This window comes from Salmo salar, chromosome ssa14, assembly GCF_905237065.1.
Source record: "Salmo salar chromosome ssa14, Ssal_v3.1, whole genome shotgun sequence".
Taxonomy (NCBI): domain Eukaryota; kingdom Metazoa; phylum Chordata; class Actinopteri; order Salmoniformes; family Salmonidae; genus Salmo; species Salmo salar.
Window position 1 is genome coordinate 10031798 of NC_059455.1, and position 22355 is coordinate 10054152.

Genomic DNA, 22355 nt, shown 5'->3' on the forward strand with positions numbered 1-22355 from the left:
GACGGGAGATGACAAGTGCCTGGATTAGGACCTGCGCCGCTTCCTGTGTGAGGCAGGGTCGTACTCTGCGAATGTTGTAGAGCATGAACCTACAGGATCGGGTCACCGCTTTGATGTTAGTGGAGAACGACAGGGTGTTGTCCAGGATCACGCCAAGGTTCTTAGCACTCTGGGAGGAGGACACAAGGGAGTTGTCAACCGTGATGGCGAGATCATGGAACGGGCAGTCCTTCCCCGGGAGGAAGAGCAGCTCCGTCTTGCCGAGGTTCAGCTTGAGGTGGTGATCCGTCATCCACACTGATATGTCTGACAGACATGCAGAGATGCGATTCGCCGCCTGGTTATCATAAGGGGGAAAGGAGAAGATTAATTGTGCGTCGTCTGCATAGCAATGATAGGAGAGACCATGTGAGGATATGACAGAGCCAAGTGACTTGGTGTATAGCGAGAATAGGAGAGGGCCTAGAACAGAGCCCTGGGGGACACCAGTGGTGAGAGCGCATGGTGCGGAGACAGATTCTCGCCACGCCACCTGGTAGGAGCGACCTGTCAGGTAGGACGCAATCCAAGAGTGGGCCGCGCCGGAGATGCCCAACTCGGAGAGGGTGGAGAGGAGGATCTGATGGTTCACAGTATCAAAGGCAGCAGATAGGTCTAGAAGGATGAGAGCAGAGGAGAGAGAGTTAGCTTTAGCAGTGCGGAGAGCCTCCGTGACACAGAGAAGAGCAGTCTCAGTTGAATGCCCAGTCTTGAAACCTGACTGATTAGGATCAAGAAGGTCATTCTGAGAGAGGTAGCAGGAGAGCTGGCCAAGGACGGCACGTTCAAGAGTTTTGGAGAGAAAAGAAAGAAGGCATACTGGTCTGTAGTTGTTGACATCGGAGGGACCGAGTGTAGGTTTTTTCAGAAGGGGTGCAACTCTCGCTCTCTTGAAGACGGAAGGGACGTAGCCAGCGGTCAAGGATGAGTTGATGAGCGAGGTGAGGTAGGGGAGAAGGTCTCCGGAAATGGTCTGGAGAAGAGAGGAGGGGATAGGGTCAAGTGGGCAGGTTGTTGGGCGGCCGGCCGTCACAAGACGTGAGATTTCATCTGGAGAGAGAGGGGAGAAAGAGGTCAAAGCACAGGGTAAGGCAGTGTGAGCAGGACCAGCGGTGTCGTTTGACTTAGCAAACGAGGATCGGATATCGTCCACACTTAGTGAATTATCACAGCTAAAACAAATAAACATTAATGACATGTTTAAAGTACTCATGTCTGTTTATCTTTACATTTTTAAAACAACACAAATATATGAAGTTTCAAAAAGTCCAGTAATGCAATTACATTGAACATTACACAGGGCTGTGAAGACTGTAGCATGTCCCTTAGCTGGTGAAAGAATGGTTCTTGCCTCTCTGCCTGCTGGAGGTACTGCATGTTGGTTCCAACCTTAAAAGTATCAACTAAGAAAGTTAGCAGGTCTGGACAAAGGCATTTCTGTGCTGTGTCAAAAATACTCTAAATGGATAGATGCGGAAACTCCGTTCGAGTTGTATTATTATATTAATTTACAAATCCCATGACGTGACTGTCACGTCCTGACCAGTAAAGGGGGTTATTTGTTATTGTAGTTTGGTCAGGGCGTGGCAGGGGGTGTTTGTTTTATGTGTTTCGGGGTTTTGGGGTTTATGTTCTATGTTAGTATATTTCTATGTTTGTTCTAGTATGTCTATTTCTATGTTTAAGTTTCTTGGGTTGACCTTCAATTGGAGGCAGCTGTTCCTCGTTGCCTCTAATTGAAGGTCCTATTTAGTAGGGGTGTTTTTTCCTGTGTTTTGTGGGTGGTTGTTTCCTGTTTTGTGTATGTTGCACCTGACGGGACTGTTTATAGTCGTTTTGTTGTTTGAGACTTAAATAAAAGTAATTATGAGCACATCTCACGCCGCGTCTTGGTCCCCATTAGAGGACCCGCATTACAGTGACGATGAAACTTGGCTGTATCTAGGGGGATTTTTATTTAGCCGAGCCTGCTAGCTAGCTAAAATACGTTAGCTAGCTAGCTAGCAATTGCTGTGAAGTCAACGATTGAGGTATCTATGTAAATCTAACTCAAAACTGAACTACTGCAAATTAATGTAAATGAAAATAAATAAAGATTAATTGAATAGTTTTTCACTGTCCAGTGGCACCACAAGGGGGCACATGTGTGCTTACTACACTACAGAAATACTGCTAACCATACAACAGTGTAGGGCATGCTCACTGAATTAAAGGGAAACTACACACACAAAAAAAAAAATGAATTAGGCAAAACATTTTAACAGATTTTAAAAGGGTCCTACCAACGTTTTTGCTGTGCATGACTACAATTTAGAGTGTGTGTCATCCAGAAGCACAGCATTTTGGTCCAATATTGGCTATGCACCCAAGAGGGTAAGAGGTTGGGCCATCCTAGACATGTTTTAGAGTAATATAATATATGCAATTTAGCAGACACTTATCCAAAGCAACTTACAGTCATGCGTGCACACATTTTTAAGTATCGGTGAGCCCGGCAATTGAACCCACTATCCTGGTGTTGCAATGCTCCACCAAGATACATGACAAAGTTAGAAATGCTTTGTGAAGCTTCATTTTAATAGAATTCATTCTTGTTTATGCCACCCGTTATAAAACCCAGGATTATGCCATATTTGACATAGTGGGTTATAGCACATTTGACATGGGTGGTTATGTCACACAGTTATGCCACATTTATGAAGCCTTTATAGAGCATGACATACAGACATGTGTCACATAGATGATGTGACACATTTATATGGTGTTTATGAAGCCTTTATAAGCTGCACCTCATTTAAAACGGGACCCAAAAGTAATATCTCCGATGGGTGAGCTATACACTGACTCACTGAGTTTAGTGTGTAATAGCAGTCCATTCTAGCAGTCTCACACCGTACAGTACATGCATGACTGTATACAATTCATACCTGTGTGTATTGCATGCAAGTGTAGCCTACAGTATGGGACCAGTGTGTGTTTATCGCTGTGTCTGTTGTATGCCTGTGTGTTGTGTCTGTGTGTTATTGCACACAAAATATCCCACAATAAAGCACCACATCGGTATAATATATTATATTATATGTTCAAATGTATTCGTCCCTCTGAGCATAACCGTGAATAGATAAACACAGCCTTGTTTAAACGCCAAAAGCCCCGCGGTGCATTGCAGCCCTGAGGATTATAAATGAGAGCGGGCTTAATATTGATCCCAGGGTAACCGATGAAGCGCTAATAATTTGATAATATCCTTCCACACACACTGTTATTAGTGACGTTAATGCTCTACTGCGGATAGCGCTACAGAAACATCCATGACCATGCACTTACTGTAATATCCACTGGGAATTTTGATGGGAGCGACATTCTCAGTAAAGACTCAATCAAATGCAACACGAGGAACACCGGTCATGCCCCTTTGGATGTTTAGGTTTAATTGATTCTATTCATATGTCCTGGGGTATGAGGTTATCGATTTCAGGCACTTGTGTTTTGCCTTTGTTTTCATGGTTGAAACGGTCTTTTGCAGGCAATGTTGTGAGGTGAGATTGTTACAGGTATGGTTGTTACAGGTGCACGTTACAGGTATGGTTGGTTTTCTTATTAGATACTGTATCTCATCATTGCTGAGCAGTGGGAGGGTTGAGGTGCTGCATCCACCCACAGCGCCTTTGGCTTTTGGAATGAGGTGCTAACATTTTCCCTATTTCCTAGAATTGTTCCCTATTTCATAAGGCCAGGAGTTGTTCCAGACCATATGACCTGGGCCGGGTATATGTTACGGAGAGAATCTCTAACTAGCGCCCAGAATATTTCCTGGTCAAGTCACACAATCAGAGAAAAAAAAAGGGTTTGATTCCACTTCTGACATGTTGCGTTACTGAGATACAGCACATGCATTAGGCAGAGAGACACGAGGCAAGTTAATATTTACTGGGTAGAACTTGAACATGACTAAAGGTTTAACCCTTCACAGGACATTGTCATAACAGATGCCTTATTCCACATAAAAGACAAGTGGTATAACACTTGCATCAAAATGCTAGACTTCATTTACTTCAGAAAATAACATTCAATCACTGTATTTCACCTCAAAAAGCAACACGACACAGATGTCCAATTCCATCCAATTCTCAATAGGTATACCTACTAATTGCCTGAGCAAAAGGCCTGAATGGATTTCAATTGGCAATGTACTACAAGTAGCAGTATCAATGAACCAGGCGTCCAACCCAACACAGGCTATCCCCCTGGGGTATTAATTTTCACAAAGGCACAGATATGAGTGTATGGGGGTGGAGAGCTGAGCCGGGGAGTGGGTGGAGGCGATTGATTCAATATCTGAGGTTGTGCCGCAGAATACAGATTCAGATTCAGATTCACACACGCACACACACACACACACTCAAGCGGCTTATGAGTTAAGGCAAATATAAATGTGGTTTGTATTCGTTGATAGTGAGCCACGAACCCTCGCTGCCTCTCTTATTTTCACGTTGTAATATAATCATCTGTAGCCTATACTGCAGGGCACTGGTCAATAGAAAATAGATTCATGTGTACAGTATTCCTTCCTTAAATAAGACCTTTAAAAGGCACTTTTGTTGCGCTGAATATTGGCTCTTGTGTATAAATCAAGGCATATACACTGACTGTACATAACATTGCTCTTTCTGTGACATAGACTGACCAGGTGAATCCAAGTGGAAGCTATGATCGCTTATTGATGTCACTTGTTAAATCCACTTCAATAAGTGTTGATGAATGGGAGGTGACAGGTTAAAGAATAATTTCTAAGCCTTTAGATAATTGAAACATGTATTGTGTATGTGTTTCATTCAGAGGGTGAATGGGCAAGACAAAATATTTAAATGCCTTTGAACTGGGTATGGTAGTAGGTGCCAGGCGCACTGGTTTGTGTCAAGAACTGCAACGCTGCTGGGTTTTTCACGTTCAACAGTTCCCCGTGTGTATCAAGAAGGGTCCACCAACCAAAGGACATCCAGCCAACTTGACACAACTGTGGGAAGCATTGGAGTCAACATGGGCCAGCATCCCTGTAGAACGCCTTCGACACTTTGTAGAGTCCATGCCCCGACGAATTGAGGCTTTTCTGAGGGCAATATTAGGAAGGTGTTCTTAATGTTTTGTACACTCAATGAGTGGAGTAACCATCCAGGCAGACATTTCAAAGATGTTAAATGGATCATCCTGGCTGATCATAGGTCCGCCACATAATCTCTCCCACAGACCCAACAGTTGATACAGTCACAATATGGCGGCTGGCTGACTCGATCCTTACATGCTACAAGGATCCTTCTAAGATCCTTGTAAGAACCTAATAAGCTATTGTGATCTTCAATCCTGGACTTCCAACCTGGGGATCCACAGGGTGTGTATGCATTCGTTCCAGCCCTTTACCGACGCAGATGAATCAACTAATCGACAGCTTGATGATTAGCTGATTTGGTTGAATCGAGTGTGTTAGTGCTGGGCTGGAACAAAAGCCTGCAAACCATATAAAAAAAATAGGACCAGGGTTCAAGAACACTGGTATAAGCCAACAACAGCACACCATATCTTCAACCAAGAGTGACGGTATATGACTGCGAGTACTGATGTCTATTTCAAAGCATTTAATAGACAAACCGAATCCAACGAAATCGCATGAATTCACGACAACGTATTCCTAAAAATGCAATCGTTTCATCAGTGGTATCTTTAAAACACATAGTTCTGTTTCTCTATAGCCAAGACTAAAATGTGCGATGGAATGAATGAAATATCCCTGGTCTGTTTTTGTCTCTTTCATATTTCTCTTCTGACTTGTTCATCAATCATCCACAGCCCATTAACAATCATTCTCCAAGACAAATAATACAATCAGGGAAAGGGTCCTATAGCCTACCGCTGTATTTCCAAAGAGATAATTGTAATATATCAGCTGATGTCAAATTATATGCTGTTATTCTTGCAGCTCACTTACCTTTATCTTTGTCAGATGACTAAAAGCTCATTTACCCTCAGAGCGGATTCGCTCAAGGTAGAATATTCCCGACATGCTCGTTCTAGACACGCCAACATGACTGTAAATCAGTGCTTAGAGATTGGGATAACACTATGTATTAGAGGAGATGTATTCCTAAATGTCTATGAGGAATAAATTGTGTAATTATGGTGTACTAGGCAGTAATCTACATTTGCATTTTGGTCATTTAGCAGAAGCTTTATCCGGAAGGACTTACAATCAGTTCCTTCAACAAATGTAGGTAAAACAACCCCATTTAACCATCATTGCTAAAATGGCTCCATAAATGTCCTTAGGCCCACTCCTTTGTTGCACAGTAGTCACATGGGAGTTACTAGGTAATTCTAGTTACGCTGATATTAGAGTAGGTTATGTCATGAAACCTGTATGACTGCAATATACGCAGCGATTATGTCATACTGTTCTGTCTTCCCTTAGTCTAGTGTCTAAAATATTCACTTTAGCATGTAGCAGCTTCATCTGCTGTAAAAACAAATCACCTTCGGTCTGAGCCTCAAAAGGCTCTCCAATGTAGATCCTTTAATAATTCATAACTCAAGTAACTTTGAGTCCATCAGGGTATATGTAAGATACAAGCACAAGGGCATGGACTTTCCCATTTTAGTCGTTGTGATTTGTCACCTGTAGACTGTTATAGAGTCCAGGTGGAAACAACAACAAATATTTCATCAATCGGATCACAGGATTATAGCCTACACCTATGCATCACTCATTCTTCCAGGTATTATTCAAACTTGAGCGGATTTCCCTCACATTTTTGGGAGAGGAAAGTACAATCTATATTTAAACTTTTACTGCAGTGGGCTAAATCAGGGTCACACAGAGTTTTTCTTGGTAGCCTTAAACAAATCTACTTTGATACTAAGGTATACACATCACACACATGGTTATGGGCTTTGAAAAAAAGAAGATGCCTCTACCATGTCAGGTATAGAGTTGAAATGTACTATATTTTGAGTTTACGTCCCAATATTACACTTTTATATACATCACAGAAGACTGAAATATAACAAAACCGTTTGATATAGAAACACTGGATGTTCAGCTGTTTGGTTTAATAATGTTTATTAACTATGAAATTATGAAAAGTATGAACAACATTCCACCCATCAGGCCACTGGAGGGCGATTTGGTCATTTGACTGCAGGAAAGGGCTACAAAAGTTAAATATGGTAACATATCATCTGAATTCCTGAATTACTTCAATAAGTAAAGGTAACTGGATCTATTTTTGGATGTATCTGTTTAAAACTAAGGCCCCAAATCAATAAAAAAAGGAAACTACGCTGCAGGTTCACTCATAATGTTTATAGTACATTTTAAAGGGATAGTTCATGTTTTGGTTTCAGCTTCGAAACAGTGAACTATCCCTTTAAGGACAGGTATGGTTTCGCATCAATGTTCAATGATAATGTCTGTGATTGGAACAGCTTATTGGGTGTGTTTTGTTTTTAATGCGGGTAATTACACCACCAATCGATGATTACAGTGATTACATCCTGATGGAACCTGCAGATTTTCCTCTACGTGCAAGTGATCGAATACAGGCCTAAGTTCCATAGTAAAATGCATTGATGTGATAATTACCAAACATGATGTTGTTGACAAGGCTAGCTTGTTCTAAAACCAAGAGTTTATCCCCTCTTATCTTTACTCAAAGGTCAAGAACATTGCATGTCCTGAGCAAGGCATAGAAGTACTAGGCCTACAGTAAACACATGGTTACATAATGCTTGCCTATGTTTTCCCATTTAATGAATACCTCTCCTGACATATGCTAAACACGCCATGCTAGCAGTATTAGAACATTGTAAAGGTTACCGAGCCTTATCTGATAGCATGGTCCAACACAGTGGAAATGGGAGACCATGGGCATTTGTGTACAGCAGATCTACAGATCCTTGATGGTGCTCCAAGCGTTCTGCTTTTCTGCAGAGCACACAGTGCTCCCTAATGGCACATTTTGGACAGTTTATGATTAAAGGGATATTTCGGGATTTTGGCAATACTCTATCTCTCCAGAGTCAGATGAACTCATGGATACCATTTTTATGTACAGTATCTGCATCCAGTATGAAGGAAGTTAGAGGTAGTTCAGTGAGCCAATGCTAACTAGTATTAGCGCAACGACTGGAAGTCTATAGTATCTACTAGCTTGCTAGCAGTTACCATAGACTTCAAGTCATTGCGCTAACGCTAGTTAGCAATTGCGCTAACACTAGTGAGCGACTTCCTTCACACTGCACTCAGACATAAAAACGGTATCCACAAGTTCATCTGACTCTGGGGAACTAGATAAAGGGCTTCCTTGCCAAAATCCTGACGTATCCCTTTAAATAGACTAGACAGTATTTCACTGCAATAGCACCCCTAATTGATGATGCTTATTTTTTAGTTTTGATTACTAAACATTATAGAGTAAATATCACTGTATATGTAAAATTCTTTAGTTTGTTGACCATTGTTAAGGTTCACAAATGTACATTACGAAGCACATGTTAAAATATCCAAAATGCAGAAAGAAATATGCACTTCCTCTACATAGGCAACACAAATGAGTGTCCTCTGTTATTTATTCTGATCTACGATACCTCTGGGTTGTCTGATTACTAATGCTACTTGCTATTCCATTCTCTTCCTTCCTCCCTATACCCTTGGCTATCTTGAATATCTATCTACATAAGCACTGATCGGAGAGAGCTAAAAACGAGAGGTGAAAGGCACTCCTCCTGGCACAACAGGATCTATTATAAGAAAGGAAAGGAAAGATTAAAGGAAGCTAGCATGGGGTACATAGTTCAGATATGGAAACACAAATGTTTTCCACTAACAAGTGCACTATAAATAGCGGTTTTGAAAACTTGATTTATTCAACATCAATTACATCATTCAAAATATTAAAACAGAGAGCAACGGTGCCCCCTTGTGTACATCCTTAATACCACGTTATATATTTTTGTATACATCTTTCGGTAGATAATAAATATTCTATCTACTACAGAAACACTACAAGCAACAATATTTCAAACAAGTTTGCTAAAATGTGCAAAGATTAATGTTGGGATAGGAAAATGGGTAACACTTTATTTGAATAGTCCATCTGTAGATGCTCTACAGACTCAGTAACGTTTCAACTAACTATGTACTAACCCTGAACCTATCTCTAACCCTAATCTTAACCCTAACCCTAGCCCTAACCCTAACCTTAGCCCTTATTCTAAACCTAACCCTAACCGTAACCTTAGCAAGCAGTATTTATTGCCTTACCTCTCTTATCCTACCTCATACAGTGAGGGGAAAAAGTATTTGATCCCCTGCTGATTTTTCTACTGTATTATTGATTGTATGTTTGTTTATTCCATGTGTAACTCTGTGTTGTTGTATGTGTCGAACTGCTTTGCTTTATCTTGGCCAGGTCACAGTTGTAAATGAGAACTTGTTCTCAACTAGCCTACCTGGTTAAATAAAGGTTAAATATTTGTTTTATTTTAAAGTTGCTTATCAACAGATAGTATGACTGGACTATCCAAATAAAGTGTGAACGTAAAATAGACTCCACAGAGCTTTAAAGTGGGTTGCATAAGCCTATAGGTCATTGGTTGGATCTCTTCTGCATTGCAGAGTTTAGACACACACCACCTTTATTGTAATGTGAATTCATTGACCTTCTCATAGTAGTTGGAAGACATACTGTATGTGTCACATCACCTCACCTTTGACCTTTATTAGGGCTTCAGTTGTCATTCAAGTTGACAGCAGGGACGTGTTCAGTAGTGCATACCGTAGCAAAATGTGTTGCAACGGAAACCCAGAAGCTGTGTTCTAATTGGACAAGTTCAGGTCATTGCCTCCCCATTTCAAAACATTTTCTCCCTACTGAACATGACCCTTGTCTATTCTCCATTGTCTGAGCTCTGGGCGTGCTGCACTACTTTGGGTTCAACAAGGCGATCATAGGATAGTATCAGCATCACCTGGAAATAACAATCCAATGTTAAATTGTAAAAGTGTACATGCCAGCCACAAAAAGCATCATCAAATGTGGCTAACGTGCACCACTTGAAAAAGTAGTGAGGTGCTAAATCCTAGTGAATGAAGTTCATAGATTGATAGATCGTAACTTCTTTAACTGTATCATGGGTTTGAATAGACACACACACTGTTACTCACTGTGATCATGAGGAGAAGAGCCAGCATCATTCCAAGCATCAGGTACAAGTTACCGGTTAGTCCTCCAGCCCAGAGAGGCCCCAGGATAGTAGCCAGCCCCCCAACAGAGCGCCTCACGCCTTGACTGAACCCTAGACACCAGCAGGAACACACACACAAACACAAAGACAATCCCATTCATTTTAGTGATTAATGACCTCTCCTTCCTGTAAAACAAATGGCCATTTAGTGATAGTTAATGATCATTCCCCTAATCATTCTCAGCATTGCCATGAGTCAAAGCCTCATTGCCTAGGGGGGGGTGAGTCAAAGAGCCTGATTGACTAAGATTAACTCAACCTTCACACAAGTGCGTTGTTGGAACATTTCATTTTCAGAAGGAAATAAAACAAAACCAAAGCTAAAATATTTCATTATTTTACCTAAATCAGTCTTTAATATTAATATTTGTATTCCTTCCAGAAATAACATTTCTAAACGTCATCGTAAATCAGCACTACGGTGAGTCCAGCTCAATGAACCAATACATGCAATTGTCACATTCGCTGACCCAACTGGAGTGATACGCTGTCAAACTGCTATGTCATGAGTCAAACGGCGGTGATGTAAGTCAGACACCCACCTTGTGTTTTCTCTGCAGTGACTTTGGAGAAGAGGGACACCTGGGACACGGCCACGAAGGGAAGCCCGAGCAGCTGCAGGAACACTCCGATGATGAACGTTGCCAATTCCCAGGAGTACCCACCTGGACACAGGAAGAGACACAACCTCAGTCAGATGGATGATTGTTGGTGAAATGGTTGAAATTCTACTACTACAACTCCCTCTGGGAAAAGAGGTGTATGTGTGTGTGTGCGTGCGTGTTTGTGTGTGTCTGCTTGCTTATATGTGTGGTCTTCATGTGCCTCCGAGTGGTGGGTTGTATATCACTTACACATCTATCATTAACATCTTCATAGTCACCTCACCACCCTATCCACCCCAGGAGTCTCACACCAACCCTGGGTACAGATCTAGGATCAGCTTCCCCTCCCCCAATCCTAACCTTAACTTTTAGTGGGGAAAATGCTAAACTGACCCAAGATCAGCCATTAGGTTCACCCTACTCCCACCCACTCACCGTGGGGGTTGGCCAGGAAGATGAGGCACCAGACGCAGGCTACACTGCAGATGACCAACCCCACGGCCAGCACCACGCGGTCTTCCACCTGGCGACTCAGCCAGCGCACCAAAAAGAAGCCCAGGATCACCTCAACGCCACACAGGCTGTACATCAGGCTGTTGGCAAGCTCTCCGAAGCCAAAGGAGCGCTGGGTCAGAGGTGTCACCATGGTCTAGAGAGGAAGGGGAAGGGGGACATGAGAAATGACATCACTATGTCAGGGTAGTCACCATGTTCTAGGGAGAGAGAGGAAGACAGGAAATTACATCAGTATTTGTTTACCTCTTAATGGGAAAGAGTTCCCAGTACCCACTCTATGAACAAGGTGTAACGTCAAAATTATATTGTGAAAACGTATGAACATGAAAAAGAGCTTTCAGGTCTTGAAACACGGTTAGGGTTAGGCATATGATGTGGTTACGATGCAACAAAAAAAAGATGGCGTCCTTGTTTAGGCTGTTGCTGCAGAAGCTCTTACCTCCAGTGCTGTCTGGTTGAAGAGGGTGATGAACTGAGCAGTGAGGAGCACCACCACCTCCTCCCTCAGAAACTCTACTGAAACAGAGAGAGAGAGGTAAGAGAATCCATAAAAATGTTCACCACACATGCAGGCATACTTCAACCTTCCTCGAAAACTCGACGAAGCTGGAAAACGCCTGAATTTTTGGACATTTTATTTAAGCTTTATTTAACCAGGTAGGCCAGTTGAGAACAAGTTCTCATTTGCAACTGCTACCTGGCCAAGATAAAGCAAAGCAGTGCGACAAAAACAACAACGCAGAGTTACACATGGGATAAGCAAACGTACAGTCAATAACACAATAGAAAAATCTATGTAAAGTGTGTGCAAATGTAGTAAGATTAGGGAGGTAAGGCAATAAATAGGCCATAGTGGCGAAATAACGACAATTTAGCATTAACACTGGAGTGATAGATGTGCAGATGATGATGTGCAAGTAGAGATACTGGGTTGCAAAAGAGCAAAACATTTATAAATAACAATATGGGGATGAGGTAGTTGAGTGGGCTATTTACAGATGGGCTGTGTACAGGTACAGTGATCGGTAAGCTGCTCTGACAGCTGATGCTTAAAGTTAGAGAGGGAGATAATAGTCTCCAGCTTCAGTGATTTTTGCAATTCGTTCCAGTCATTGGCAGCAGAGAATTGGAAGGAAAGGTGGCCAAAGGAGGTGTTGGCTTTGGGGATGACCAGTGAAATATACCTGCTGGAGCGCGTGCTACGGGTGGGTGTTGCTATGGTGACCGGTGAGCTGAGATAAGGTGGGGCTTTACCTAGCAAAGACTTATAGATGACCTGGAGCCAGTGGGTTTGGCGATGAATATGTAGCCAGTGCCAGCCAATGAGAACACACAAGTTGCAGTGGTGGGTAGTATATGGATGGGGCTTTGGTGACAAAACGGATGGCACTGTGATAGACTACATCCAGTTTGCTGAGTAGAGTGTTGGAGGCTATTTTGTAAATGACATCTCCGAAGTCAAGGATCGGTAGGATAGTCAGTTTTACGAGGGTATGTTTGGTAGCATGAGTGAAGGAGGCTTTGTTGCGAAATAGGAAGCTGATTCTAGATTTAATTTTGGATTGGGGATGCTTAATATGTGTCTGGAAGGAGAGTTTGCAGTCTAACCAGACACCTAGGTATTTGTAGTTGTCCACATATTCTAAGCCAGAACCGTCCAGAGTAGTGATGCTAGTCGGGCAGGCAGGTGCGGGAAGCAATCGGTTGAAGAGCATGCATGTAGTTTGACTATTATTTAAAAGCAGTTGGAGGCCATGGAAGGAGTGTTGTATGGCATTGAAGCTCGTTTGGAGGTTTGTTAACACAGTGTCCAAAGAAGGGCCAGATGTATACAGAATGGTGTCGTCTGCGTAGAGATGGATCAGAGAATCCCCAGCAGCAAGAGCGACATCATTGATGTATACAGAGAAGAGTGTCGGCCCAAGAATTGAACCCTGTGGCATACCCATAGAGACTGCCAGAGGTCCGGACAACAGGCCATCCGATTTGACACACTGAACTCTATCTGAGAAGTAGTTGGTGAACCAGTTGAGGCAGTCATTTGAGAAGCCAAGGCTATTGAGTCTGCAGATAAGAATGCGGTGATTGACAGAGTCGAAAGCCTTGGCCAGGTCGATGAGGACAGCTGCACAGTACTGTCTTTTATCGATGGCGGTTATGAAATCGTTTAGGACCTTGAGCGTGGCTGAGGTGCACCCATGACCAGCTCGGAAACCAGATTGCATAGCGGAGAAGGTACGTGGGATTTGAAATGGTCAGTGATCTGTTTGTTAACTTGGCTTTCGAAGACTTTAGAAAGGCAGGGCAGGATGGATATAGGTCTATAACAGTTTGGGTCTAGAGTGTCTCCCCCTTTGAAGAGGGGGATGACCGTGGCAGCTTTCTAATCTTTGGGGATCTCAGATGATACGAAAGAGAGGTTGAACAGGCTAGTAATAGGGGTTGCAACAATTTAGCTGGATAATTTTAGAAAGAGAGGGTCCAGATTGTCTAGCCCAGCTGATTTGTAGGGATCCAGATTTTGCAGCTCTTTCAGAACATCAGCTATCTGGATTTGGGTGAAGGAGAAGCAGGGGGCTTGGGCAAGTTGCTGCAGGGGGTGCAGAGCTGTTGGCTTGGGTAGGGGTAGCCAGGTGGAAAGCATGGCCAGCCGTAGAAAAATGCTTATTGAAATTCTCGATTATCGTAGATTTATCGGTGGTGACAATGTTTCCTAGCCTCAGTGCAGTGGGCAGCTGGGAGGAGGTGCTCTTATTCTACATGGACTTTACAGTGTCCCAAAACTTTTTGGAATTAGTGCTACAGGATGCAAATTTCTGTTTGAAAAAGCTAGCCTTAGCTTTCCTAACTGACTGTGTATATTGGTTCCTGGCTTCCCTGAAAAGTTGCATATCGCGGGGGCTGTTCGATGTTAATGCAGTACGCCACAGGATGTTTTTGTGCTGTTCAAGGGCAGTCAAGTCTGGAGTGAACCAAAAGCTATATCTGTTCTTAGTTCTACATTTTTTGAATGGGGCATACTTATTTAAAGAACAACCAGGCATCCTCTACTGATGGGATGAGGTCAATATCCTTCCAGGATACCCGGGCCAGGTCAATTAGAAAGACCTGCTCGCTGAAGTGTTTTAGGGAGCGTTTGACAGTGACGAGGGGTGGTCGTTTGACCGCGGACCCATTACGGACGCAGGCAATGAGGCAGTGATCGCTGAGATCCTGGTTGGAGACAGCAGAGGTGTATTTAGAGGGCAAGTTGGTCAGGATGATATCAATGAGGGTGCCCATATTTACGGATTTAGGGTTGTACCTGGTAGGTTCCTTGATAATTTGTGTGAGATTGAGGGCATCTAGCTTAGATTGTAGGACGGCTGGGGTGTTAAGCATATCCCAGTTTAGGTCACCTAACAGTACGAACTCTGAAGATAGATGGGGGGCAATCAATTCACATATGGTGTCCAGGGCACCATAACAAGGGGTCTATAACAAGCGGCAACAGTGAGAGACTTATTTCTGGAAAGGTGGATTTTTAAAAGTAGAAGCTCGAACTGTTTGGGCACAGACCTGGATAGTGTGACAGAACTCTGCAGGCTATCTCTGCAGTAGATTGCAACTCCGCCCCCTTTGGCAGTTCTACCTTGTCAGAAAATGTTGTAGTGGGGATGGAAATTTCAGAATTTTTGGTGGGCTTCCTAAGCCAGGATTCAGACACGGCTAGGACACGAGGGTTGGTGGAGTGTGCTAAAGCAGTGAATAAAACAAACTTAGGGAGGAGGCTTCTGATGTTAACATGCATGAAACTAAGACTTTTACGGTTACAGAAGTCAACAAATGAGAGCGCCTGGGGAATAGGTATAGTGCTGGGGACTACAGGGCCTGGGTTAACCTCTACATCACCAGAGGAACAGAGGAGGAGTAGGATAAAGGTACGGCTAAAGGCTATAAGAACTGGTCGTCTAGTGCGTTGGGAACAGAGAATAAAATAAGCAGATTTCTGGGCGTGGTAGAATAGATTCAGGGCATAATGTGCATACAAGGGTATGGTAGGATGTGAGTACAGTGGAGGTAAACCTAGGCATTGAGTGAAAATGAGAGAGGTTGTGTCTCTGGAGGCACCAGTTAAGCTAGTTAAGGTCTCCGCATGTGTGGGGGGTGGGACAAAAGAGCTGTCTAAGGCATGTTGAGCAGGACTGGGGGCTCGCTCACATAAAACAATAATAACTAACCGAAACAGCAGTAGACAAGACATACTGACATTAGGGAGAGGCATGTGTAGCCGAGTGATCATAGGGTCCAATGAGCAGCAATAGGTGAGTCGGGGAGCAGGTCAGTAGTCGCTACCATGCTACTACTAAGAGCAGGAGACATGGCGTTCAGAAAGCAAGCGAGCCGGGACTAGCAGATGGGTCTTTAGCGACAATGCAACGGAAAATCCTGTTGAAATCACATCGGACGATTACGTTGGTAGACCAGTCGTGATGGATCAGCGGGGCTCCGTGTCGGCAATAACGGGTCCAGGCCAATTGGCAAAGAGGTATTGTAGCCCAAGAATTAGCTGGTATACCTCTTCGGCTAGCCGGGAGATGGGCCTAGCTCGAGGCTAGCTGGTGCTTGCTTCGGGACAGAGGCGTTAGCCAGCAATAGCCACTCGGTTGCAGCTAACTAGCTGCGATGATCCGGTGTAATGGTCCAGAGCTTGTGTCAGGAATCCGGTGATATGGTAGAGAAAAGCTGTCCGATATGCTCTGGGTTGATATTGCGCTGTGTAGACTGGCAGGTATTGACCGAGCTAAAACTGGCTGGTGTCCGAGCTTACGGTGAAGACCACTAGCAGTGGCTAACTGACTACTAGCTAGTAGCTAGTTAGCTGGCTAGCTTCTGATGGGGGTTCCAGTTATAAAGTATAAAAATAGAAGATCCATACCACATTGGGTGAGGTGGTTTGCAGGAAAGTATATTCAGTTCGTAGATGGAAAGTGAGATTAAAATATATACGAAAAATGAAGAAACCGACTATTTATGCGGGACAAGACAAGACAAACACACGTCCGACTGCTACGCCATCTTGGAAACTAACGAACTAATGAATGAGAATATTTACCACATACAAAGTCGATAGGCTTTACATTCACAACTCTCCTTCCATCGCCGTCAAACCCATTCCAGAATGTGCTACAGACAGGCAAAATCAATGATAAAGAATGTTTGCAGCATTTAGAATTTAGTCTCCCTTTTGCCCACAAAACTCAACACAGGCATAGAGCCAATTAAAGAGGATGTCCAACATACATACCACCTTCTCCTTCCAAAAATCTACACACACAGAAAGAGACTCAATACGAGTGATCTGACATACACACACAAACGCAAGCTGGCACATAAAAGATACTTGAGAGACTGAATCCATACAGGAGACATTTAACATGCACTAATAGACAGAGACAACTCAACAGGCAAGATGGTGAGAAACTATCAATATACATGTCTAAAGAGTAGAGTAGAGAGAGAGAGTAGAGTGTTACTTTATTAATCCCAACTTGGGAAATTGTTTTATCACAGCATGTTTAATCAATTACTTACAATAACAACACACACAACAATGACCAACAAATGATACAAACTTTTTCAACACATTAAGATATAGTATCCCTAAAATAATAGTCTGATTCTGTAGTGCTGTTTTCTATCTCTCCACTCACCTCGACTAGCACTGAAAATTGTGAGGGGGTTTGAGATAGTCGAAGGAGGGGACGAGGAAGAGGTAGAGGAAGGTGGCGAGGGAGGGCACTGTGAAGGGTCCTGGAAAGGGTGGATCTCTGTGGAAAGGGTTGTCTCTATCTGGTCGTCCCAGACAGTGCCGTAGGTCTCCGGTGTCTCCTCTGCCCTTACCAGCGGCACCTCCTCTTCGATCTCTCCCACAGCGATACCCCCCTCTCCGGAGCTGATAGGTGGTATGTCCCAGTACAGGGCCAGCACCACAAACTGGAGCAGGATCCACATCAGACACATGAAGATCTGGAAGAGGGGGAGGAGGGGAGGAGAGGGTGTAGGGGTGCAAGATGGTTGAGATGGTAGAGTAAAATATTTTTATGCCAGCATTTTAATGTTTGTGTGTTGAGGGTGCAGTGTTTAAGAAATGTTTTATAATGTTTTCTTAGGTTTCTATTGGTTTGATGAAGTATTTATAAATACAGTGCATTCAGAAAGTATTCAGACCCCTTGACTTTTTCCACATTTTGTTACGTTACAGCCGTATTCTAAAATTGATTAAATTCATTTTTTCCTCATCAATCTACACACAATACCTAATAACGACAAAGTTAAACAGGTTTTTAAATAATAATAATACCTTATTTATTTATACTTTCCGAATGCAAGGTCAATAAAATCATACTGTACAGGCTATAGTGTTAATGTACCCGCTAACTCTGAACAGGAGATTAAAGGTACATGCATGGGAGCTAAACGGATGTTTGTGGTTTAGTATTCATGAAGCATAGAGCTGTAGAGGGAGAACCGGAGAGGATAGATTGTCTGGATGCTGGGTGTTTACCCCGGGAGAGGTGTAGTTGTTCACCACAAACGGCCCCAGCTGGAAGTCGCACAGCCTCAGGAACAGATTGAATGCTGGCCCTGCAAAATGGAGGGTCGTATTCATTAGGCATCAAACGGAAGAAAACAGACAAAAAGAACAGGGAGGCACCACCTAAACTTAAGATACACATGTTTTTGTTGTAGGAGCAGTTTGGGGGTGGGGGTGCTATACATTGTTATCGGTAACGGGGGTGTTCGGGACCATAGCCACGGGGGACCAGTACGGAGAAAAAAAATGTATAAGATAAGAGCGTCTGCTAGATGACTAAAATGTAAATGTAAATAGCCGCGGGAAGTAGGGGTGCTGAAAACCCCCCCTGAAAAATCTGAATATATTTTTGAAATAATAATAATAAAATATATTTTTTTCACAACAGTAGTGCACTGTGCCTAGTATTAACAGTATTTTCAGCATCTCCATTTTGGAAAAAAAGGTAGTTGTATAAATAAGAACAGTATCTCGCAGGATTCAATAGTTGGAATTGTCCTCTCTCTTTCTCTTTGATTGTCATTCTAATGGGATGCAGAAAGAACAAAACCCTGTCCTCAAACATTTAAATCAAAAGATGCAAAGTTATGGGCAAAGACAGAAAACATCCGCATCAAATTAAATATTTTTCTTGATCAAATAACATGGAAAACAACAACATTTTGTGCAGTATTACAAACCACTTAATGTCAATGTACATTACTGTATTGTACATAGGCTGGTCATTTAGGTTTTTATCTAGACATTCACAATGCAGTAATTGAGTACATTGAGAAATCAAGTGGTTTGTGATGATGTAGCTCAGTTAGTAGCGCATGGTGCTTGCAATGGTAGAGTTGTGGGTTCGATTCCCACAGGGGACCAGTATGAACATGTATGCACTCACTACTGCTCTGGATAAGAGTGTCTACTGAAAAGGAATGAATAGAACATTAAAGTTTTCACATAAAAATACATTGCATTTGCAACGTATTTCAAAAAACTGGAAAGCATATATCAAGCAAGTGTTTTTATTTTCCACAAGTATTATCATATTAACTGTTTTGTACAGATAAGAGACTCAAGTTACAAATGCTGGTAAACACTCAAATACATAGAATTACATTTTTTTCACAAAATGTGTGCACTGGGCCTTTACTAGTCCTGTATTAGTGGACCAATATAGAAATCTTCAGTGCTGTCAAAAAAAACTAAAAACTGCATTCCCCCAAATCGCAGCACCCCCACCCCTAAACTACTTCCTGCAGCTATGCGTTTGGAACAATGTAAACAACACTAAATAAATTATAATTATTGTAAAGTTTTTTTTTAAAGCCTTTATTACAGCAAAGACTAAAAACAGTTGCATTCATTCGTGAATGCAATTTCCGAAATGGAACAGTTTAGGCCTATTTATTGTTTACGGGAGTTATTCAATGGTAGCTTTGATATTTTATTTTAAAACTGAAATGCTATGCTGTGTGATGATTGATTGATTGATACAGTAGCCTATATAAGTATTGAAATATAGGCCTAAGCAATGTTCCCTCAAATTGTTTGGGGCACTGAGCAAATTTCAGGTCTGCTGAGCGCAAAGTTGAAGTTGTGAAAATTCTGTGCAACTTCCAGCGTGCTTTTACTGTGAACACTGAGGCTGTACCCGCTTTAAGTTACAGTTTTAACAGTGGCCAACAGTGGCCATGAGACTTTTGAAAAAACATGCAGGCTTGACATTTATCTGTTTACCAACTTGTCCTTCAGACAAGGAGGTGACTGAAATTGTTGTTGTATTGTTTCATGCAAGAAACCGCTTCACAAAATAAAATGCATTATTATTCCCATACCATTATTACAGTGAATCAGACAAATTAAGCTACCCTCTGCCTATTGGTTACTTAGCTTATTAAGGCATGTCTCAAAATATTAAGACAAAAAACCTCTTTACCTGACTGGCTTTTCACTAATGACTAGAGATTTACATGTTTTATGCTCTTGTAGGAAGCAATCACTCGCCTAATGCTGACTACAAATTATCTATAACTGGGCTAATAACTCACTAACTAGCAAAGGATATGAACAAAATGTGCACACGCGGCTACATGCAGCTCTCGCTTTGATCTCCAAATAAGTGCATCTACTCAATACCACAGCTGTAAACACAGTCCAGTTCAAAGTAAATGGTAGAAATCCATATATGGCAATGGTCTGTGTAGAGTATGGGCTGAGTCGTGCACAATATAATCGAGGGTGTGAAGTACTTAAGTAAAAATACTTTAAAGTACTACATTCCTGAAGAAAAGAATGCACTTTTTACTCCAAACATTTTCTCTGACAACCAAAAGTACTCGTTATATTTTGAATGCTTAGCAGGACAGGAAAATTGCCTAATTCACGCACTTAAAGACAAAATCCCTGGTCATCCTTACTGCATCTGATCTGGCGGACTCATTAAACACAAATGATTTCTTTGTCAATTATGTCTGAGTGTTGGAGAGTGCCCCTGGCTATTCATAAATTAAAAAAAAACAGAAAATTGTGCTGTCTGGTTTGCTTAATATAAGGAATTTGAAATTATTTATATTTGTACTTTTACTTTTGATACTTAAGTATATTTTAGCAATTACATTTACTTTTGATACTTAAGGATATTTAAAACCAAATACTTTTTTTAACTTTTACTCAGGTAGGATTTTACTAGGTGACTTTCACTCCTACTTGAGTCATTTTCTAATAAGGTATCTTTACTTTTACTCAAGTATGACTATTGGGTACTTTTTCCACCTCTGAATAGAATCCTACTGAGATGCGTTCTGCCTACAACTGCATAGTTTGTTTTGTTTCGGTATGTAGCAGTAAGGTATGCGTAACTAACTGCAGGGAAGTCAGGGCGCATGAGAACAGAATTGGGTAGCAAACAAAGCCCTTTATTACGGCGAACAAACACACGGCACTAAGAACACTAAACAAATACGGGTTGACATAACCCGGCGCAAACCAGTCTGATGTGAACATACATGGAACAACAAACAATTCCACACACAGACATGGGGGGGAACAGAGGGTTATATACACGTCAAATAATGAGGGAATGTAAACCAGGGGCACGGGAAAACAAGACAAAACAAATGGAAAATGAAAGGTGGATCGGTGATGGCTAGAAGACCGGTGACGTCGACCGCCGAACGAACAAGGAGAGGAACTGACTTCGTGACAGTAGCATTGAAAGTGGGTAATATTGCGTTGATTCGATCACAGTTGCCACAGTAAAGGCAAACTTTGATAGTGTTAACTAGATTGTAGACCTACACAAGGCTGGAATGGGCTACAAGACCATCGCCAAGCAGCTTGGTGAGAAGGTGACAACAGTTGGTGCGATTATTCGCAAATGGAAGAAACACAAAAGTGCTGTCAATCTCCCTCGGCCTGGGGCTCCATGCACGATCTCACCTCGTGGAGTTGCAATGATCATGAGAACGGTGAGGAATCAGCCCAGAACTACACGGGAGGATCTTGTCAATGATCTCAAGGCAGCTGGGACCATAGTCACCAAGAAAACAATTGGTAACACACTACGCCGTGAAGGACTGAAATCCTGGAGCGCCCGCAAGGTCCCCCTGCTCAAGAAAGCACATATACATGCCCGTCTGAAGTTTGCCAATGAACATCTGAATGATTCAGAGGACAACTGGGTGAAAGTGTTGTGGTCAGATGAAACCAAAATGGAGCCCTTTGGCATCAACTCAACTCGCCATGTTTGGAGGAGGAGGAATGCTGCCTATGACCCCAAGAACACCATCCCCACCATCAAACATGGAGGTGGAAACATTATGCTTTGGGGGTGTTTTTCTGCTAAGGGGACAGGACAACTTCACAGCATCAAAGGGACGATGGACGGGGCCATGCAATACACAAGCCACCAAGTACACAAGCCAAGTGAAGTTTTTAGTGTAACTGCAGATGAAACCAAAGATGTAAAGAAAAAAGAACAAATGTCTTTAGTTGTGAGGTACTATTACAACGGGGCCATCCACAAAAGCTTTTTACACTTTCAGTCAGCTTAAAGCTTAGACGCAGCAGGTCTCACAAAAATGATAATTGATTGCCTTGAAAAACATGGTCTGGACTCTGAGGGGCAGGCTTCCAGCAGTTTTGATAGTGCTACAGGATATCACACTTAAGAATAGTGGTGATAGATCAGTGGAGGCAAGGGGCCTTCTTTCTCAGATAGATTTACATTTCATAGGGCTTTTGGTTACCTTTTGTAAAGTGCTTGGTGATGCCAAATGTCTTTCTGACATGCTCCAATCAAGCTCTCTTGACCAAGCAAGGGCTGTGGATCTAGT

At 42.4% G+C, this 22355-nt stretch overlaps 1 protein-coding gene across 1 annotated transcript; it reads right to left on the reverse strand.

Moving 5' to 3' along the window:
• Window positions 1–9455: 9455 nt before the first annotated feature.
• LOC106568744 (uncharacterized) lies at window positions 9456–18108 on the reverse strand. Its single transcript, XM_014139355.2, has 7 exons — window positions 18004–18108; window positions 17150–17465; window positions 11896–11972; window positions 11376–11589; window positions 10878–11000; window positions 10256–10386; window positions 9456–10059 (listed from the first exon to the last, which is right to left on the reverse strand). Exons 1-7 carry the CDS (start codon window positions 18106–18108, stop codon window positions 9979–9981), a joined length of 1047 nt encoding a protein of 348 aa, XP_013994830.2. The 3' UTR covers window positions 9456–9978.
• Between the last annotated feature and the right edge of the window lie 4247 nt (window positions 18109–22355).